General features: G+C 38.7%; 1 protein-coding gene across 3 annotated transcripts in view; it reads right to left on the minus strand.

The window, feature by feature from the left end:
* PKHD1 (PKHD1 ciliary IPT domain containing fibrocystin/polyductin) overlaps positions 1-19,741 on the minus strand; it is a 448,361-nt gene that overhangs the window by 21,731 nt on the left and 406,889 nt on the right. For all 3 annotated transcript variants that reach the window (XM_088831516.1, XM_055406831.2, XM_088831515.1), the window contains 3 exons: positions 7,632-7,767; positions 6,389-6,476; positions 2,463-2,570 (listed from right to left, as the gene is read on the minus strand). In XM_088831516.1, coding sequence (XP_088687642.1) covers positions 2,463-2,570; positions 6,389-6,476; positions 7,632-7,767 — 332 coding nt within the window. The remainder of the gene's footprint in view (positions 1-2,462; positions 2,571-6,388; positions 6,477-7,631; positions 7,768-19,741) is intronic.

Genomic DNA, 19,741 nt, shown 5'->3' on the forward strand with positions numbered 1-19,741 from the left:
AATAAAATAGGAATAAAGATAAGTTCCTCTCTCTAAGGGATAAGAGGGACAATAATGAAAATCATCACAATCCTCTGTTTGATTCAGAATGAAACAACAATAACAGATCCAAGAATAAATGCTTGTCACAGCTCTTCTATTGCAGCTTGTTAAAAAGGAGAAATGTCACTGATTGGTCTATCAACATAAGGACAGGCCAGGATAAGCTGCTTTCCCAAATAATTCCAGCCCTAGACATTGATACACCTGGAAACAAGCAGTCACTCTCAGGAGCTATACTGTTAATGAACATGAGGTTATGGGGTCACAGAAGGGCAGGCCTTCTGATGTTTTCTATTTCTCCTTCATCTTTTCTCTCCTCATTTAAACAGAGCCTCACCTCACCTTGTAGAATGTCTTGAAAATGATGAAGAATAAGGAAAATGATAAAGAAAAAATGCAAGACAATTCCTCAGTTAGGGGACTTTGCAAGCCGTAGGTAGAAATTAAAGGAAGCAGTAGGCCAGTAAATGTGAACACCAGGGCCAGCTCAAAATCATAGTGTTATCAAGAAGCTTCTGTCTACACTATAGTTTACATTTGGTTTTATAACATATGCCTTCAAATAACCTTGATGAAGTATTTAGTCTTAGTTAACTACTGAGAAAACTGTAGGGTAATGGCCTCTTAAATATCCGACAAGCTGGGACCAAAATATCCAGCTCTGCATGTGTTACCCTTCAAAATATATCTTTGGGAATCCCATGGTCAAGGCACTGAACATTCTCCATGAATCTGACCTTTCATTAGGACAACATCACAGATATCAAAAGAATAGCTGTCTTACAAAATTAACAATACTACCCGACCCCAGATGATATTCTCTTTGTGAAGAAAAATGGTTTAAAACTTGGAACTGAGAGGGGGAAAAAAAAGATTACAGATCTTATCAATGTCATAAAAGAGGATTTTCAAACAAACTCATCCAAAGTTTATCAAATTATCTGAAACACACCTTTTTTGAACTTAATGTTTAACATTTAGGGGCAAGTCTTGTGAATTTGTAGAACACTGGGTACATTGAAAATGATTTTCATCCAATAAGGAATGTAAGTGATATTCGTAGACATGCAACTCAGAAAAGATTAGAGTTTGGTTGCCCTGTATCCAATTTAGCAAACTGATTTCAGCAGTCTTTTCTTTCCAGGCTAAATGAACTATACACCTTGCTATCCTCCTGGTTCCCGCATTAAAAAGTTAAATAACTTGTTGACAAGTGTTCATCATAAATTTTCATGACAGCCATATTTTTAACTTTTTGAAAAGTATACTGTGGTTTGAATTTAAGTTTCATGAAGGAGAACTCATATCTGGCCTTAATTAAATATTTGTTGCTGGGGTTCACAGAGCTCACATGAAAACATTTCATTTCCTTTGCCATTTCCAATATCTGAGGTTTAAATCCACTCATGATTGTTCTAGTGTGTTTTTTAAAAGCCTTGCATTATCACAGCTGATGCATTAACTACTTTCCACAGTTGCCTGTCTTAAGTATCAGACTAACTTCCCTGACTCAAATTAATAATTAATTATAAATATCAAGTTTTCAGTTCAAACGTAATGCTAAAATTTTTAGAATTTTTCAATGCTTCCTTAGGTGAGGAGGGTTTTTTCTGGTAAACTACAATATTGGATGCAATATCTAAATCATTTAAAAGTGGTAATTGTGTCTCTGTATCAGAGTTTAATCCTTTATAAAAAGGATGCCCAAAATTGAACTCTCACCATTCCTCTGTAGGGTGGAGACTGGACTCTATTCATCATGGAAATGGGAGAGTAATATTTTTCATAAACTCATCTGCCTTTGAAGTTTAAGTAGCATTTTTTTACTACAAAGTGATTGAATAGTAGTACCCTCTAATAAAGTGAAATTTGTCAAGAATGCTTCAGAAGGGAGATTTTTTTTGAACATTTTCTAAGAAAGAACTGGATCATATAAACAGTTTACACACACCTTCTACCTACAGTTCTAAAGTACCAGGATTTTGAATGTGTATAGTCATCATTTCCAAGGTGGGGGTGGGGCAGTGGATGAGGCAGGCAGGACTAAAAGATAAGGTTTCATAAAACTCAATGCTCCTTGACTTTCTTCCTTATAAATTAAAAAATTTAAATTAATATTCAACCAAATTCCATCAAATGTCACAGGAAAAAAAGCAGAACATCCAAAGTAAATTTTAACAACTAGAAGAAAATGTACATTTGGAATCTTGCTTACCAGGAAGCAATACTTGCTCTTCAGGCTTAATTTTGACATGTGTTCTTGCTTCTCACACCATAATGATATAACCAGGGGAATTTTTTCTCTAAGCTACAGTGACTCTTATTCATGAGAGGAGCTAGTCCCATCATAAAGGAGAAGGGGCTATATTTAAAAAAGAAAGAAAGAAACAGATAATAAAAACATATTGTGTTGAAATTACCTGGAGGGGAAGTGACAGTAAAAATAAAGTGCCAATTTGACCCAGAGATCAAAACTGCTAAGTTGGAGAAGCTCACATAACCATCTTGAGTTTCTGCGTGAGTACATCCTACAAACAAACACAAAACCAAACAGTGAAGGTTAGTCACCTGTACTAGAGCAATTTCTTCAAGTAATCTCTGTAGAGAAGCAATTGGACAATAAAGAAAAAATTAATTTAAAAAGTTACTAAATCCATCAGGCTTCTCTTAGGCAAATCTTGAAACCAAGTAAGTCAAGACAGAAGAATAGTGAGCGAAAGTCACTCAGTTGTGTCCGACTCTTTGTGACCCCATGGACTGTAGCCTGCCAAGCTCCTCTGTCCATGGAATTTTCTAGGCAAGAATATAGGAGTGGATAGCCATTCCCTTCACCAGGGGATCTTCCTAACCCAGGGATTGAACCCAGGTCTCCCACATTTTCAGGCGGCTTCTTTACCATTTGAGCCACCAGGGAAGCCCAGAATAATACTAACAACAGCTAACATATATCCAAGTTCACTCTGCCAAACATTGGGCATTCTATTCATCATTATATACAAACTACACAACACCACAAAATATACTATTATCTACAGTCTAGAGATTAGGAAATAGACTCAGGAAACATTAAATTACTTGGTGAGAAGGTTATAGATCAAATCTGCCTGATTTCATAAAGTTTGTATTCTTAGCCACTATTGGGCTTCCCAGGTGGTGCTAGTGGTAAAGAACATGCCTGCCAATGCAGGTTAGACATACGAGACACAGGTTCAATCCCCAGATGAGGAAGATCCCATGGAGGAAGAAATGGCAACCCCCTCCAACATTCTTGCCTGGAGAATTCCATGGACAGAGGAGCCTGGCAGACTGCAGTTCATAGGGTCACACATTGTCAGACACTACTGAAGTGACTTAGCATGCACACATGCGTTTTATTGTTAAATGTCTCTCAAGAAAGAAAGTCTATTATCTTTCTTGGTGGTCAGTTTCTAGGCTCTGCCTCCCTTCTAGTCAAGGGATCTGTAGTTTATGTGGTGGCAGGGTGAGGCCAATAGATTAGGAGCACAGTCATGCATCAGATCAGGACTGATAAAGACTACCCTGTTCAGCAACTTGGATTGTCTGCACTTTGGTTTCTCTGAATAAAATGCAAAAAGGAAAGCTTACATTTTCTAACAATAGGCCATCCATTTACAAACCAAAAGAAGGAAACTGAGCTCCAGATCCCATTCACAATATCATGAATTAGTCTTCTGCCTCCACTATCCTGAAATGACTTTACTAATTAATAGCTGCTCCAATTCAGTTCGGAAATGTCACTGTGATTATTGGTATGATGGACAATGAGACAGGAGAGTGGTCCTAATGTTTAAAAATTGGTTTGAGATCTTTAAGGCTGAAAGGTATCATAAAGACAGAATATGCACAGTGTTACATTTTTCAATTCAATTGCTCAATCCTTTTTGGGAAAACATTGTCTTTCCTCATCAATTTTGCAGAGCTAACTAAAACTTCCCTTTTCAGAAACATCTTTTCCTTCATCTCTTCAGAGTCCCAAAATAAATAAAAATGCCCAGAAAAATGGAAATAAATAAGCCAAGACTCAAATAAATGATAGCCGCCCAAGATAAATGTCGTTCATACTCTTTAAAACCTATATGCATCAAAATTATGGTCAATAAACTCTTGCAAACAATGAACTGCAGAGTACAGATGTTCAACATGAAATCGTTTGCTGCAGTTTTTCCTTTGACAAACGTCCTTATTGCTCCCATCTTTGGAGGAATACAAAGCAGCATTTAATCGAAATGTGTCCGGCGAGCACAGTGAGTCTGTCTCATACAACAGCCGCCAAACTGCCTAATGGAAAGTACTTTAGCTCCAAATGGGCTTGCTTTTGTGTTAAATACCAGCTTGCCTCAGATATCTCTACAAAGATTCCCATATATATCTATGATATTCTCAGATTTGAAGCATATGTGCCCAAAAGCGTAGGCAGTTGCTGCCAAATACAGTACATTACTCTGGGGTTCACCATATCTCTGGAATGATAATTGTAAAATAGACAAATGTCATTGACAGGCTCCCTGATCAAGCTGGGACTGGCTGAGGGAACCTGGGAAAAGATGAGGTGTTGGGTTTGAAGCAAGATTGAAGTTGATTACATGATTTATCAGGGAATGCTACTTGAATCTGACTCTATAAGGAATAGGGTTTTAAAATACCTTTTTAGTCCAAATTCCACCCCCACCCATTCCCACAACTATTCATCTTACTCCTAGCTATCTACACTAACAAACTATTACATCATTAATGTTGAGATTTTTTAAATATTAAGAACATATTTTTCTACAACAAGGATCTACAGTTAAACATCAAAGGATCTGAGGACCTAAAATAATTATCTTTGAGTATATAAATCCACAGGGCTTCCCAGGTGGCACAGTGGTAAAGAACCCACCTGCCAATGCAGGAGATGTAGAGATGAGGGTGTGATCCTTGGGTGGGGAAGATCCCCTGGAGGAAGAAATGGTAACCCACTCCAGTGTTCCTGCCTGGAAAATTTCATGGACAGAGGAGCCTGACTGGCTACAGTCCACAGAGTTGCAAAGAGTTGGACATGACTGAGCACACACACACAGCACATGTGTATAAACCCACTGTTTGGTTAACAACTAATGATCTTTTTCTTTTTAACTGAAGAGGATTGACTGAGGTCAAAGAACATGAAGTTAAATTGCAGAACAAATGGTTTAGGCTAGACATATAGATATGATTTTGTTGTTAATTTATTTTTCTGCAGGAAATACTTAAGTTAGATGGTCTATGCCAAATGGTTTTGGTTCCATTCTCTCCAAAGTTAAGGAGAAATAATTCATGATGGTGTTGAGAGATACTTTCAATAATTGAAATAAACTGTTTGGTGATGTGGGCATTTCTATAAATAATTTTTTTTCCTATTTCATGACATTCACACACACATCAAATGTAGCGTATTAGACACGCAGACCATTCCTCCTATGTTCACGTTGAATCTCCAAACAAGGACAATGGTGACAATACTGATCCAGGGGAATCCACTTGCTTGAGCATGACTTGGTGTTAATACAAGAAAATAACAAATGGTTTAATGCCTTATTCATTTTGCATGATCCAATATGATTCTAAACAAGTCGGTGAGGATATCCTTGGGATAACTGAAAGAAAAGTAGAAGAGTCTGGGGTAGTACGAGTCAGGAGCGGGGCACAGGAGAGTGTGGAGGCTGAGTAAGGTATAGTGGGTGAGTAGGTGTGAGGTAGGGGAAAGGCATGGAGTGTAAGGTACTGGGTACAGGTAATGTATGAAGGATGGCGAGGTACATATTTATAGGAGGTGTGAGGATGCGCTTAGACTCAAAGCCAGGGTAGAGCAAGAAGTAACTGTAAAATCGGAGTCTATTCTTGGAAACCAGCAATGTGCAGATAGGCAAAGGTTTAAATTGGTAAGTGAGTCGTTTACAAGTTTGTAAAAGCATTACAGAACACTCAAGTTTGATCACTGGGTTGGGAAGATCCCCTGGAGAAGGGAATTCCACAGACAGAGGAGCCTGGAGAGCTGCACTCTATGTAGTTGAAAAGAGTCAGACATGACTGAGTGACTAACACTTTCACACACACACACATATGCTACAAGTATGACAAAAATGCTCATCATACCTGCCGGGCAGATGGCTCCTTAAACATTTCCTGTCAACCTTCTGTACTTTTTAGAAGACACTGGCATTGTACACTGGTGGTGAAATTTTTTTTTTTTTCAAAATTACCAAAGATACTGAGTATTAGTGACTTTGTTATGAATCCCCAGTGGTTGCAAACATTTTTGGGCAGATGCATTTATAGCGGGTCTCCGAATGTCACAAGTACCTACCTCTCAGCACAGAATCCAATGTCCCTTCCAGGGAAACTGAAATGACCCAAGGCTCTGATGGGGGCCCCAAGGACTCTACTCTCCGATTCTGGAAAAAACAAAAAAAGGAAAAATAGGACTCAGAAGAGAAGTTTGTGAAGTTAACCGAGAAAAAAGAGGATTCAGACAGAATCTTTCATATACCACACATTCATGAGAATAAGCAAAGGAAAAAATAATAAAATAATAAATATTCTTTGCCATGTTAAGAAGAATATATCAAATAACTTTATCGTGAGAAGGGAGATTATTGCAAGAAAAATTGGGGCAGGGTAATGAAGACAAAGAAAAGCTGAGTTTATAGAAAAGGAGACTGATACTGTTTGCTGAAGGCTAATAAGATAGGAAAGGGACTTCCCTGGCTGTCCAGTGGTTATGCAGTTCCACTTTAGGGGGCATGGGTTCCATGCCTGGTTGGGGAACTAAAGATCTCACATACCCCACAGTTGGGCAAAAAATAATAAAATTTATTTTTAAAAAGTGCCAGCAGATCTTGTGGCTGGTAAGGTGCTTTAAAAAAAAACATAAGGAAGGAAACATTAAGAGAACAAAGCAGGAGAGCTGGGTAAGTGCCTGACCATAGCAAAAGTGTGGATTTCAGTTCCATGGGCTTTGTCCCTCTACAAGCATGTCATGTGATGCATTTTTTAAAATTAAAGAGTGAAAAGTTGATTTAACTATCATATTTCACTTCTTCCACCCATGACATTAGTAAATATAGAAAAGATAAAAATCCAAGGACTTGGACACTGAAATTAGAATGAAGCATACAGAAGCCTCGTGTTGATACTGTACTTAACCACATGCAGGAGAAATCACTTAAAATAACATAGAATTGTAATGTAATGGCATGATGCCTTCACCAGCACATGAAAAGACTTCTTCAGATCTAGATCCAGCACTTTGGAAAGGACAGATTTCTGAGAAGACACCTGAGACCTAAGATTTTGTTTGGAGTAAAAAAGTATTAGAATTCTACTCTTATCCATAATCATAATCTGGACTTTTTACAGAAAGTGGAAGGAAAGCAGGCTGTGAAATGGAAGGAAAATAATGAAAGTGGTTAGATGTTCTAAGTGCATCAACTGTCGCAGGGTGGGTGTTCTGTACACGTGTATTATGATGATGACGGAGTCTGAAACGTGCTCTGAATACAATATGGTACCCGGCTCCAAGTAAAGACTGTTACCTGTGCACAAAGTACCTGCTTATCCAGAAAAACAAGCTGTGGTTGTACTGTGAGTTCTTTTCCCACTTCTCCATCTGAAGGCTGGACGAGGACTGAGAGACCATAAGGCCGAATATATATCAAGTTCCCAGTCTCGAAACTGCTTGTGTTTCTGGCACATGTTAAAAAAAGTAAAGAATCCATGCCTCAGATTTCAGATATCACACCACTGTAGTAGCTATTTTCCATAATACATCATTACTAGTGAAAAGGTTTGCCTTTGTTTCTAGAAACTAAATAATATACTGTATAGCAAACATGAACTTACAACCAAAGAATAATTATATATTTACCTTATATATTTGCTTCACCATAGGAAATGATGAAATAGGTGTGTGAGGGGTGGGGTGGGAGAACATATATTATGAACTTAGATTTAATCACAATTTATTAACTCGAAAAAGTCTCAGTGAGGCATCATATCAGACTAAAACACTTAGAAGGATATTTTATAAGTATGCTAATAAACCAGATTTCCCCATAAAGGATCAGATTTTAGTGATTTTCCATTCTCCATGGTATAAATACATTCATCCTGGCTGACTCTGTGGGTACCAAGATGATATCACCACAGAGAATTGGGAAGAGATGCCTGGGAACAACCTCCCCACACAACTGCTTCAAAAAGACTCAGTTCAGTTCAGTTCAGTCACTCAGTTGTGTCTGACTCTTTGTGACCCCATGGACTGCAGCACATCAGGCTTCTCTGTCCATCACCAACTCCCAGAGCTTGCTCAAACTCATGCCCATCAAGTCGGTGATACCATCCAACCATCTCATCCTCTGTCATCCCCTTCTCCTCCCGCCTTCAATCTTTCTCAGCTCTTCGCATCAGGTGGCCAAAGTATTGGAGCTTCAGCTTTACCATCAGTCCTTCCAATGAATATTCAGGACTGATTTCCTTAAGGTTTGGTCTTCTTGCAGTCCAAGGGACTCTCAAGAGTCTTCTCCAACACCACAGTTCAAAAGCATCAATTCTTCGGCGCTCAGCTTTCTTTATGGTCCAACTCTCAGATCCATATACGACTACTGGAAAACCCATAGCTTTGACTAGATGGACCATTGTTGGCAAAGCAATGTCTCTGCTTTTTAATATGCTGTCTAGGTTGGTCATAGCTTTTCTTCCAAGGAGCAAAGACTATCTCATTTAATCTCACAACAACCCTTTTGTATGTATAGTCTTCACAAGATGCTTGCACTAAATAGAATCAGTAATTGTAGAATTCATTGATTAATTGATTTCAATTGAATGAAGCCCTCAGGGAGAAAAATACTTATTTATAATTAATATACGCTGAGCACTTACCCCGTACAGGTACTTATCTATGCATTCCACCTATAAACTCATTGTATCTTTAAAATGACACAATGACAGACACTTTTATTTACACATGAAGAAACTGAGGTCCAAAAAGACTTAAGTAGTTTGCCAAAGGTTTTACAAATAGTAAGTGTATGACTAAAGTCTAGAGCTATATTGTTTTTCACCTCTTTTGAGCACATTAATTGCTGATGTGACTCAGCAATAAAATGGGATAATTATAAATAAAATAGTTACATAATTTATGATATTTCAAAGCATCTTTTTTCCAGAGCTTTGGGATTTTTGAAGACCAAAGTAGCTTTATTAAATGAACATTATAGGTTATATACCTATTGTCCCATTAAACCTATTGTGTATTACACATCAGAGATGTGCAACAGAGTTTTAACATTTAAATGTAGATAGACATCATTTATCACATATATTACCCTCAGTTCAGTTCAGTCACTCAGTTGTGTCCGACTCTTTGCGACCCCGTGAATCACAGCACACCAGGCCTCCCTGTCCATCACCAACTCCTGGAGTTCACTCAAACTCATGTCCATCGAGTCGGTGATGCCATCCAGCCATCTCATGCTCTGTTGTCCCCTTCTCCTCCCACCCCCAATCCCTCCCAGCATCAGAGTCTTTTCCAGTGAGTCAACTCATCGCATGAGGTGGCCAAAGTATTGGAGTTTCAGTTTTAGCATCAGTCCTTCCAATGAAAACCCAGGATCGATCTCCTTTAGAATGGACTGGTTGGATCTAGTATAGGATAATAGATTACTCTCAAAATATCCTAACTCAGGTCTAACAAGACTTTGATTTAGAAAAAAAAAGGTAGTCTACCCATTTTCAATTAAATGCTTGTGAGCCAACTACTTTATTTCCTAATCTGTTCATTTTTCTTATGTGGGAATATAAAATATTCATTTTACATGCAGGGTGTACTTGAGGCAAAGGTGACAATTAGTCCTCAAAAGAGGAACAGTGGAAGAACAAATACAGAAGATCAAAAACTATTTAGTTTCTCTAGGGAACAATTTCCCTCTCCCTGGAGAATCCTGGAGAATGGGGGGTAGGTCATGTGTGGTCCTACAAACCCCTTTGGTCATCTACCAGCCAAGACCATGACCATCACTCACTAGGAATTCAACATGCACTAGTCTGATCATCATTTATTACTTTGCTTAGCCACAATGGGTAAGGATCTTTTAAAAAAAAATTAAATCAGATTTTTTAAATCCACGCTATTGATTCCATGGCTCCCAGGTTATTGCAAAATTCTACACTGTTTCCAAATTCTATTTCTTCCCTTGCCTTTTCTTAAATGCTTTCTGATGCAGGACAGGATGCAGGCTGGCTGTGTGGGTTAAAAAAAACCAAAAGACTCCATCCAAGATCCTGACATAAGTACATTGATGTCTAGAGACAGAGGGATGGGAACCAACTGCCTGAACACTTGCTAAAAGGCCTGTCCCTGACACATTTTTAAGTTTATTGTGAGCAAACATCTCTGATTAAATGTAAACAGCATCCCACTGGAGGTCAGAGACTTGCCACTACAGCATATCCCAAGGTAATACCACTTTAAGCTTCACATAAACTCTTAAGCAGTTTCTAACCTAAAACCTGACCGTAGGTGGTACAGTTTTTTACGATATGTTATAATAGTGCAATAAATCTGTTAGCTTAAAATCGAATCTCCGTGGCCTTTTAGAGAAATCATCATTAAATGCAGGGTCTTGTTAATGATGCCATCGAAGTGAAATTGTTTAATCTGCTAGGGGGGTGAAAGGTCACCAAATGAATTTTTTATAATACATCAACTTGACACGCAATAGGGAAAACTGTAATAGATAAAAGCAAAGGAAAAGGGCACTGTCTTCTTCTGATAGGTCAATAGCAGCCAAGAGAGTCACTCATCCACTTTCCTTTCACGATGGGGCTCCTTTTGCATTTAATATGGACACCCAATTAATACCCCAGCACCACAGACAACCTCATTTTAGGTGACTTATAGCAATTTCTCCCCCTTCCCTGAAATGAAAGTGATCACAATACATCATAGCATTGTGCGAATTAACGTTAATTGATTCAAGTTACCAAGCAATGATGGGCCACTTATATAATCTAGGCGTTATTGGGTGCTAGAAGGGATGGAGGGAAGATTAGATTCCAGTGTCCGTTGCTGTGACGACGGGAGTCACCTGACGCCTTGTTAGACAGTTGTAAGGTTCTATTGCTGGCCCCAGTGGGGTCGTCAGTAAACTGGAGTGATGTCCAAACATCATTATACGCTGCTCCGATATTAAAGCAAAGGGATTAGCAACTTATTGCAAGCAACCTGGATTTGTCATTGTGCTGTCGTTATCCAATTTCCAACCATTAATGTGACTGTAGCCTGCAGGCAGAAGGACCTACAGCCAAACTTTAAAAAATGGGGGAGGAAAGTTCCCTCCAATCCACCCAGTTTTAACCACTATTTAACAGCTTCCAATACCAGTCAGGTATGTGGAAGAATTTTTTTCTCCCTTCAATTCTTTGGTGCAAGCTAAAAGAGAAAGACCAGGAAAACACAGAATTGTTCCAGTTCAGAGATTACCACTATTCACTTCGACTCTTGGTTTTTAATCTGCCAGATCTGAAACGCATACCCTGCAGAAGAGGGGACTGTCTCTATGTGCATGGTAAGCGAAGCAGACAAATAAATAAATCCTATTGGTGCAGGTTGGCTCTGGGAGGTGAGGAAGGTGAGGGCATTGGAAGTACTTCCTCACTTCCTCTTCAGCCTCTATCCCCTCAAAGGTACTGAGTCAGGTTCCTCTAAAAGAGTTGCATGTTTTGATTAAATGTTTAAGGATGTCCTGAGCATTTTTAATCATTCTTATTTTAAATGGGCTACATAGGGGCAGAATCTATAATATATGTTGTGAGGGAACTTCAATTACAAAGGAGTTTTGTGAAAATCTATACTCTGTAAGAAGAAAGCATGTCCACTCAATTCAGTGGACATACATGTCCCTTCTACTATGTACAAATATTGTTCTAAGCACTATGAGATATACAGAGATAAATACACCATCACCTTGGTCCCTCAGGAGCATTCTTCCAAAGAGTCTATAAGGCAAGGATGACTTTGCTGGCATCTTCAGAGCTGACACATACCATTTTATTTATATTTCATAGTCCTCGTGCTCCCTATTAAACCTAGCTACATGCCCTTAGTTGTCTTCCACTCCTAAGAGGGAAAAAAATGTCTTATGATCTCATGTTTTCTTTCTGGTACTACAACATAGTGATTCAAAACTTAGCACATTGTAAGCATCCAATACGTGTTATCATAGAAACACTATGATCCGTCGGTACCCACCATGCACTTCCTCTGCTCTTAGGTATGCCTGTGGAAACCACCACCTATCGTGGACTGGCCAATCTTCAGTTCTGATGCACACTTGAACATTTACCAAGTCCAAGCTCACTCTAGGACGACAGGCCAATGAATTCAAGAGACAAGGTGTTGAGGCAAGGAAGATACTTTAATCGGGGACCTGGCAGACTGAGATGGCAGGCGAGTGCCTCAAAATAACCATCTTTTGGGGGTCTGGATGCCAGGTTCTTTTATAGATTAGAGATGAGGGGAGTTGAGAAAGCAAAATAAAAAGGCCATTAATCTTGCAAACATTTCCTAGAATGGCAAGCCTCAGGCAGGGGATGTGTTACTTTTTCCTTCCTGACATCCACAGGTGGACAGGGTTCTGAACCAAGGTACTTCAGTTTAACAGTCAGGCAGAGGGGCAGGATACTCTGAGGCAAACCATTCTGTATGATTAAAATAACTAAAGCAACAAAAAGCAAGTCAAAGAAACAGTTCCAACATGGAGTCAGAATTGGCTTCCTCCTTGCAACATAACTGGTCCACTTACTTCTCTCTAATACTTATTATTAAACTCTTATGGATCTGTGGAATTTTTCATTTCAAACTGAGATTTGAGTAACCCTAGGCATACGTTACCTTGTGCCAGGCGCATACAAAGACACAAAATAAACATGGCGCATCTTTCAACAAGATCAATTCAGGGGTCAAAATCTAAGTATTTTAGTTGGAAAATCATTTAAAATGATATTTTTTAATAAATCTTGCATGCCTATCTTATTTGAAATAGTGGAAATTCTGAATACATATTTTAAGATTATACACAAATATTCAAAATTTACTATTTGTAATAGGGTGCTGTACCAGTCTGGAGAAGGAAATGGCAACCCACTCCAGTGTTCTTGCCTGGAGAATCCCGGGGACGGGGGAGCCTGGTGGGCTTCCGTCTATGGGGTCACACAGAGTCGGACACGACTGAAGCGACTTAGCAGCAGCAGCAGCTGTACCACTCATAGTCTAAACAGGAAAACAAGCCACTCAACATTTTCCTGATTAAAGAGATCTGTAATAGGATATTTGTTGCACAGGGGTATTAGGATAGCAGAGAAGCCAAATAGGTTACATTTCACTATTTACAATACATATTTAATGATCACTTACTGTGTATGATACTGCTTAGGTAATTGTGAACATGAAAAATAGTAAGTTGAAGCCTTGACTAGCTAATGAATATTATAAAGACAAAGTATACTAATTTTATGAAAAACTAATGGTTAAGCAGGTCCATATTGAATCAATGATTTCCTTGTAATAGATATAGAATAATGAGATTTTAATACACATACTCTTATTAGATAGCAGTTATATAAATATTTGTTTTCCTTATCTATTAATTTTAAAACATCTAGATTTTCATATAAGCCATATAATTTTCTGGACATAATAACTGTTCAATTAATGTTTGGGAAATTAAAAACCATTCAAATGTAAGTTTTCATGAGTCTTTATTATATTTAGCTACAACTTCACCATCTGTACATACACATCTTAAATTACTTTATTGTAAGTTAGTACAGTTCAATTTTGGGATTAGAACTACATGTACATATGGGTGGAAAACTACTGGATGCAGATAAGTCAACAGAAATAATGGATTAAAATTAACCTCCTGTTTATAAGGAAGATAGCAGAAAAAATATAAACTGCAGAAGTAGAATCAAAGATTTAGTGGTCTGGGGCTATTTAGTATAAGAACAAGGGTCCCTAAGGGCATGACTGCCGAAACAGGGCTGTGAAATAAATGATAGCTTTAATGATGACCATGAATCATCAATAAAAATGTGATAGGTCTACATTATTTTCCATTTAATAAGACTGGATAATATATGTATTTCTTTTTTGTTCAAGAAATGAAGTCTTTTTAAAAATGTAGTGATAAAAAACAATTTTTAATTAAATGAAAAGTTTACTTATGCAGAGCATCTCATTTCCCCACAAAGCCACATATATAAAATACCATTATGATAATTTTGCCACCCACATCACTCAACAAAGCAGTGAATTTGTATTGCAGTAAAGAGAAGAAATGGTGCAGAAACACTCTTAAATGGCAAAGCTGTGGTTTTGCCAGGAGGGAGGAAAGAGACGGACTGGCAGTGCGGGTATCCTTTCCAGGATGAACATTCGGTCAGTCTTGAGAAGAACATCCTCCTATAATGACAGGAAGACTCTGTCCTTGCATACTCCAAACAGCTGTTTCCCAGAAAGCAGGTGCCCAGGGGGCAGGGAGAGGTTGCTAAATAAGCCTGAGTGTCACCAATAGACTCGTGTCACCAACAGCCTCTCCTAGTTCTCTTGTCTATTCAAGTCAGCTTGATGCAGGACTTCTTTTACAGAATAAGAAAACTTAAAAAGCTACTAATGTGACGGATACAAAAACGCACAGATACACATAGCCACAGAACCATGTTCACCATCCCTGTAGCTGATTTTAGGGCCTAAGGTTCATGGCAATATCATAAACAAAGAGCTTTATGTAAGATAGCATATTAGTTTCCTATGGCTGTGTAACAAAACTCCACACATTTTTGTGGTTTAAAATATCACAAATTTATGATCTTCAGGTTGTGGGTCAAGAGTTCAGATAGGATTGGCTCTGATCTCTGCCTAAGAATCCACTTCCAAACTCATTCCGATTGTTCACAGAATTCATTTCCTTGTAGCCATGGAATAGAGGTCCCTGTTTCCTTGCCGGCCGTCGGCCAAGGTCCACTTTCTACTTATAAAGTCGGTCTGATTTTTCTTTTTTCCTCGTGTGGTGCTTTCCATCCTAAAAGCAGTGACACTTCAATTCCTTCTCACACTTCAAATCTTTTTGCTTTCCTCTTCTGCCTTATTCTGCTACAGCAGAAAACTCTCCTCCCTTCAGGGCTCCTGTGTTAAAACGGCCCCACCTCAATAATCCTGGGTATTCTATCTTTAAGGTCAACTGTGCCACATAACTGGAGAAGGCTATGCCATCCCACTCCAGTACTCTTGCCTGGAAAATCCCATGGATGGAGGAGCCTGGTAGGCTGCAATCCATGGGATCGCTAGGAGTCGGACACGACTGAGCGACTTCACTTTCACTTTTCACTTTCATGCATTGGAGAAGGAAATGGCAACCCACTCCAGTGTTCTTGCCTGGAGAATCCCAGGGATGGGCGAACCTGGTGGGCTGCCGTCTATGGGGTCACACAGAGTCGAACACGACTGAAGCGACTTAGCAGCAGCAGCAGTGCCACATAACATACTGTGTTCATGGAAATGCTATGTGATCATATTCATAGGTTCCCAGGACAAGGACTGTCATTTCGGAAATTCTGCCAACCACACATAGCTTTAGCATTTCAATAGCTAAACTTCCATAAAAGATACAGATATATTTATGTATATCATATGACAAAACACATTACTTAGTGGTTGATTTATTTTTTTAATGAAGCAGGAGAAAGGTGGGGAAAAGAAAAGACAAGAGGAAAAGAAATTCAAGAGAGCAAAAATCAACTTTCTACTGCCAGGATTCCAGATAAAAGGTAGAATATAAAAATTAGACACCGGTGGGAAACCCCAAGTTTAAAAAGGGCAGGTTGAATATATGTTTATCTCTGTTTCCTCTACTCCACTGAAATTACTTAAAAGAACAAAAGTGAATAAAAATGGTGTAAATCCACCAGGATGAAGAAGGCAGGAGAGGAGAGAGCAACCAACAATAAAGGTTAACAAAGTTTTGGAAGATGGAAAACAGGCTCACGGAACTGACTTAGCCATGTGGAAGACAGTTAAATCTAGATGCCTCTAGAGGAGGATAAAGATCAGGAGAGGTCAATTCACTGTGTATTATTTAATTAAAAAATAGCACTCCATTTCTCCCCACAAGGCAGAAGTTGATAGCTTTTTGAAAGCAGGTGGTACTCTTCTTGGTAAGTAAATGTCTGATATGCCCTCAATTTGTTGAAATACATGCAACCCCGTTAAATTAACAAGAGTGAATCTTTCACGAACACCCTAAATGTTTCCACTGAAAGGTCTGTGTCCTCAGACTAATTTCTGCGATCTCAAGGTCAAGTCACTAGCTTGTCAACGACTTTCCAGTGAGTTCAGTGGAAGTCCCAGTTGACACTGATCAAAGCTGAAAGAAACAGGGCTGGCCCTGGGACCTGCACAAGGCTTCAGGGTTGTTTACCATACTGTGCAATTCTTAGGACCATGGGAAAACTTGCTAGTTCTCATTAAATCCCTTAGGACGTGGCATTTCTGATTCTGCAGCAATTTATTCAGATATACTTCAGAAGCAGCCTCTCCTTAGCTTCAGAAAATTTTTATTTTGCCTTATGTCTCGGAAACATCTCTTAAAATACTAAAGAAACTGAGAGAGATGGGGAATATAACACAACCAACAGAAAACTGATCTTATAAAATACATGTTCAGTAGTTTCTTATTAAATCAGAAATACCTGAGTCAAATGTGAAAGCATGATGGCTCTGATGGATGCTGGGCAATAAAAGTGATCTTTTCTCTGAAGCTTATGATGCGATGATGTTCCTTCAAACATATGTACACATACCTGCACTTGGGCTGGGTCCACGCTCTTTCCTGGGTTTCCTCTGCTTTACTTCTATTGTTTCTACTTTTTGATTTCACTCTCTTTCTAGTTAAAAGCTAAATATTTACTGAGTCTTTTTTATATAATATACAAATCAGTCATTTTGGAAGGATGACCTATTGAAATCTCAGTACCATAAAATCTAAATAAAATTTAGCAGTGACCTGGTCCTAGGACTTCTTAGTCACCCATCCATAGAATATGCTCATAAGAACTCAGTGGTATCTAAACAAAATTGGGCTAAAGAAGATATATTTAAACATAAGCGAAGAAGCACAAGCTGGAATCAAGATTGCTGGGAGAAATATCAGTAACCTCAGATATGCAGATGACACCACCCTTATGGCAGAAAGTGAAGAGGAACTCAAAAGATTCTTGATGAAAGTGAAAGAGGAGAGTGAAAAGGTTGGCTTGAAGCTCAACATTCAGAAAATAAAGATCATGGCATCTGGTCCCATCACTTCATGGGAAATAGATGGAAAAACAGTGGAAACAGTGTCAGACTTTATATTTTGGGGCTCCAAAATCACTGCGGATGCTGATTGCAGCCAGGAAATTAAAAGACGCTTACTCCTTGGAAGGAAAGTTATGACCAACCTAGATAGTATATTAAAAAGCAGAGACAATACTTTGTCAACAAAGGTCCATCTAGTCAAGGCTATGGTTTTTCCAGTGGTCATGTATGGATGTAAGAGTTGGACTGTGAAGAAAGCTGATCACCGAAGAATTGATGCTTTTGAACTGAGGTGTTAGAGAAGACTCTTGAGAGTCCCTTGGACTGCAAGGAGATCCAACCAGTCCATTCTAAAGGAGATCAATCCTGGGTGTTCACTGGAAGGACTGATGCTAAAGCTGAAACTCCAATACTTGGGCCACCTCATGCGACGAGTTGACTCACTGAAAATAACTCTGATGCTGGGAAGGATTGGGGGCAGGAGGAGAAGGGGACAACAGAGAATGAGATGGCTGGATGGCATCGCTGACTCGATGGACATGAGTTTGAGTGAACTCCGGTGATGGACAGGGAGGCCCGGCGTGCTGTGATTCATGGGGTCGCAAAGAGTTGGACACAACTGAGCGACTGAATTGACTGAACTGAACTGAAGATATAGTAGCATCACTTTTTTCAGATTCCTGATTTTTATATCATCATGCATAATATGATTATGTCAACAATAAGATGAAGGGTTGGTGATTGATAAAATATCCAAGATTTAATAGATTTTGATCAATTATGCAACTAGGAGTACTTTTTAATTCTAAGCTAGCAATTTCCAAAGCCCTTCAAATCAATCAGAATCAAAGAAAAAAAATTGCTTGAGTTTTCAGGTCATTTCTTCCATATAAGAAAGAAGAACACCAAATACAGGCAAAATATGATAAAAAACACTAGCTAATTTTTCATTCGTTTATATTGCTTTGCATATAAAAAGGCAGTCAATGTATTTCTTGAATACTCCTTAAAATGGAAAGGTGTATTTTTTTTTCTTTTTATTTTATAAAGAACCCCACATCTACTGAAGACAGCTGTACAAAAGCAATTAATATCCATTAAATACTAATTATTTATTTATTATAACTACCACAATTGTAGTGAAAAAGCAGCAATAGATAAATCTTTTAATAAAAGAATATGAATGCTCTAAAATTTCATTGAGTTATATAGTTCAGAATAATCGTATCTATTTCAGGGACCCAATATCAACTGTATCAACTCAATATGTGCATGAGTTTGAGCTTATTTTTTCAGTGGTGGTAACAAACTTGCAGGGAATCTATATGCTTGACTCTCTTGAGTACTCTATAACCTCACAGCATGCATGTGTGAGATGGTTAGTTTATATATATTTCCCAAGCATTATGACAATTTCATAGTGTCTCTCAGTCTGCGGTATCATCTCTGTTTCTTTTGTATCTGCTAAAAATGGAGCTTGGGGCTCTAATAGTCTTGACCTCATGACAGATGTCTCAAGTAAACTTGGACTGGACAATTCATCTCTTGGGTATCACAATGTATAAATTTGAGAGTAATTTATATCTACCTTCCCTTATTATGTACTTCATGTACTTCTTCATTTACTAGGCTCAGGGAAATATTCAGGTAGATTTACTTCTGAAATATGTAGCTAACATCGATCTGGTAAAGAACTTCAAAATAAAAGCTTATAGAGTCAGAATAACATAGCAAAAAGGATATTACAGATCTTACACAGATCTGTGCCATAAACATGAAAGTGAAAGTGAAGTCACTCAGTCGTGTCCGACTCTTTTTGTGATCCCATGGACTGTAGCCTACCAGGCTCCTCAGTCCATGGAATTTTCCAGGCAAAAGTACTGGAGTGGGTTGCCATTTCCCTCTCCAGGGGATCTTCCCAACTCAGGGATCGAACCCGGGTCTCCTGCACTGCAGGCAGATGCTTTACCATAAACATGAAGTGAAGTGAAGTGAAGTCGCTCAGTCATGTCCGACTCTTTGCAACCCGATAAACATAGTTGGCAGCAATTATGATCTTGCCTCACACAATTTGACATCTTTGCAGGGATTTATAATCCCGTGAAGTGAAAATCACTCAGTCGTGTCCAACTCTTTGCGACCCCATGGACTGTACAGTCCATGGAATTCTCTAGGCCAAAATACTGGAGTGGGTAGCCTTTTCCTTCTCCAGCAGATCTTCCTAACCCAGGAATCGAAACCAGGTCTCCCACACTGCAGTCAGATTCTTTACCAGCTGAGCACAAGGAAAGCCCAAATAAGTGAAAG

The sequence above is a fragment of the Moschus berezovskii genome, chromosome 23 (assembly GCF_049115385.1).
Source record: "Moschus berezovskii isolate FMDL1 chromosome 23, NW_MosBer_1.0, whole genome shotgun sequence".
In the NCBI taxonomy this organism is placed as follows: Eukaryota; Metazoa; Chordata; class Mammalia; order Artiodactyla; family Moschidae; genus Moschus; species Moschus berezovskii.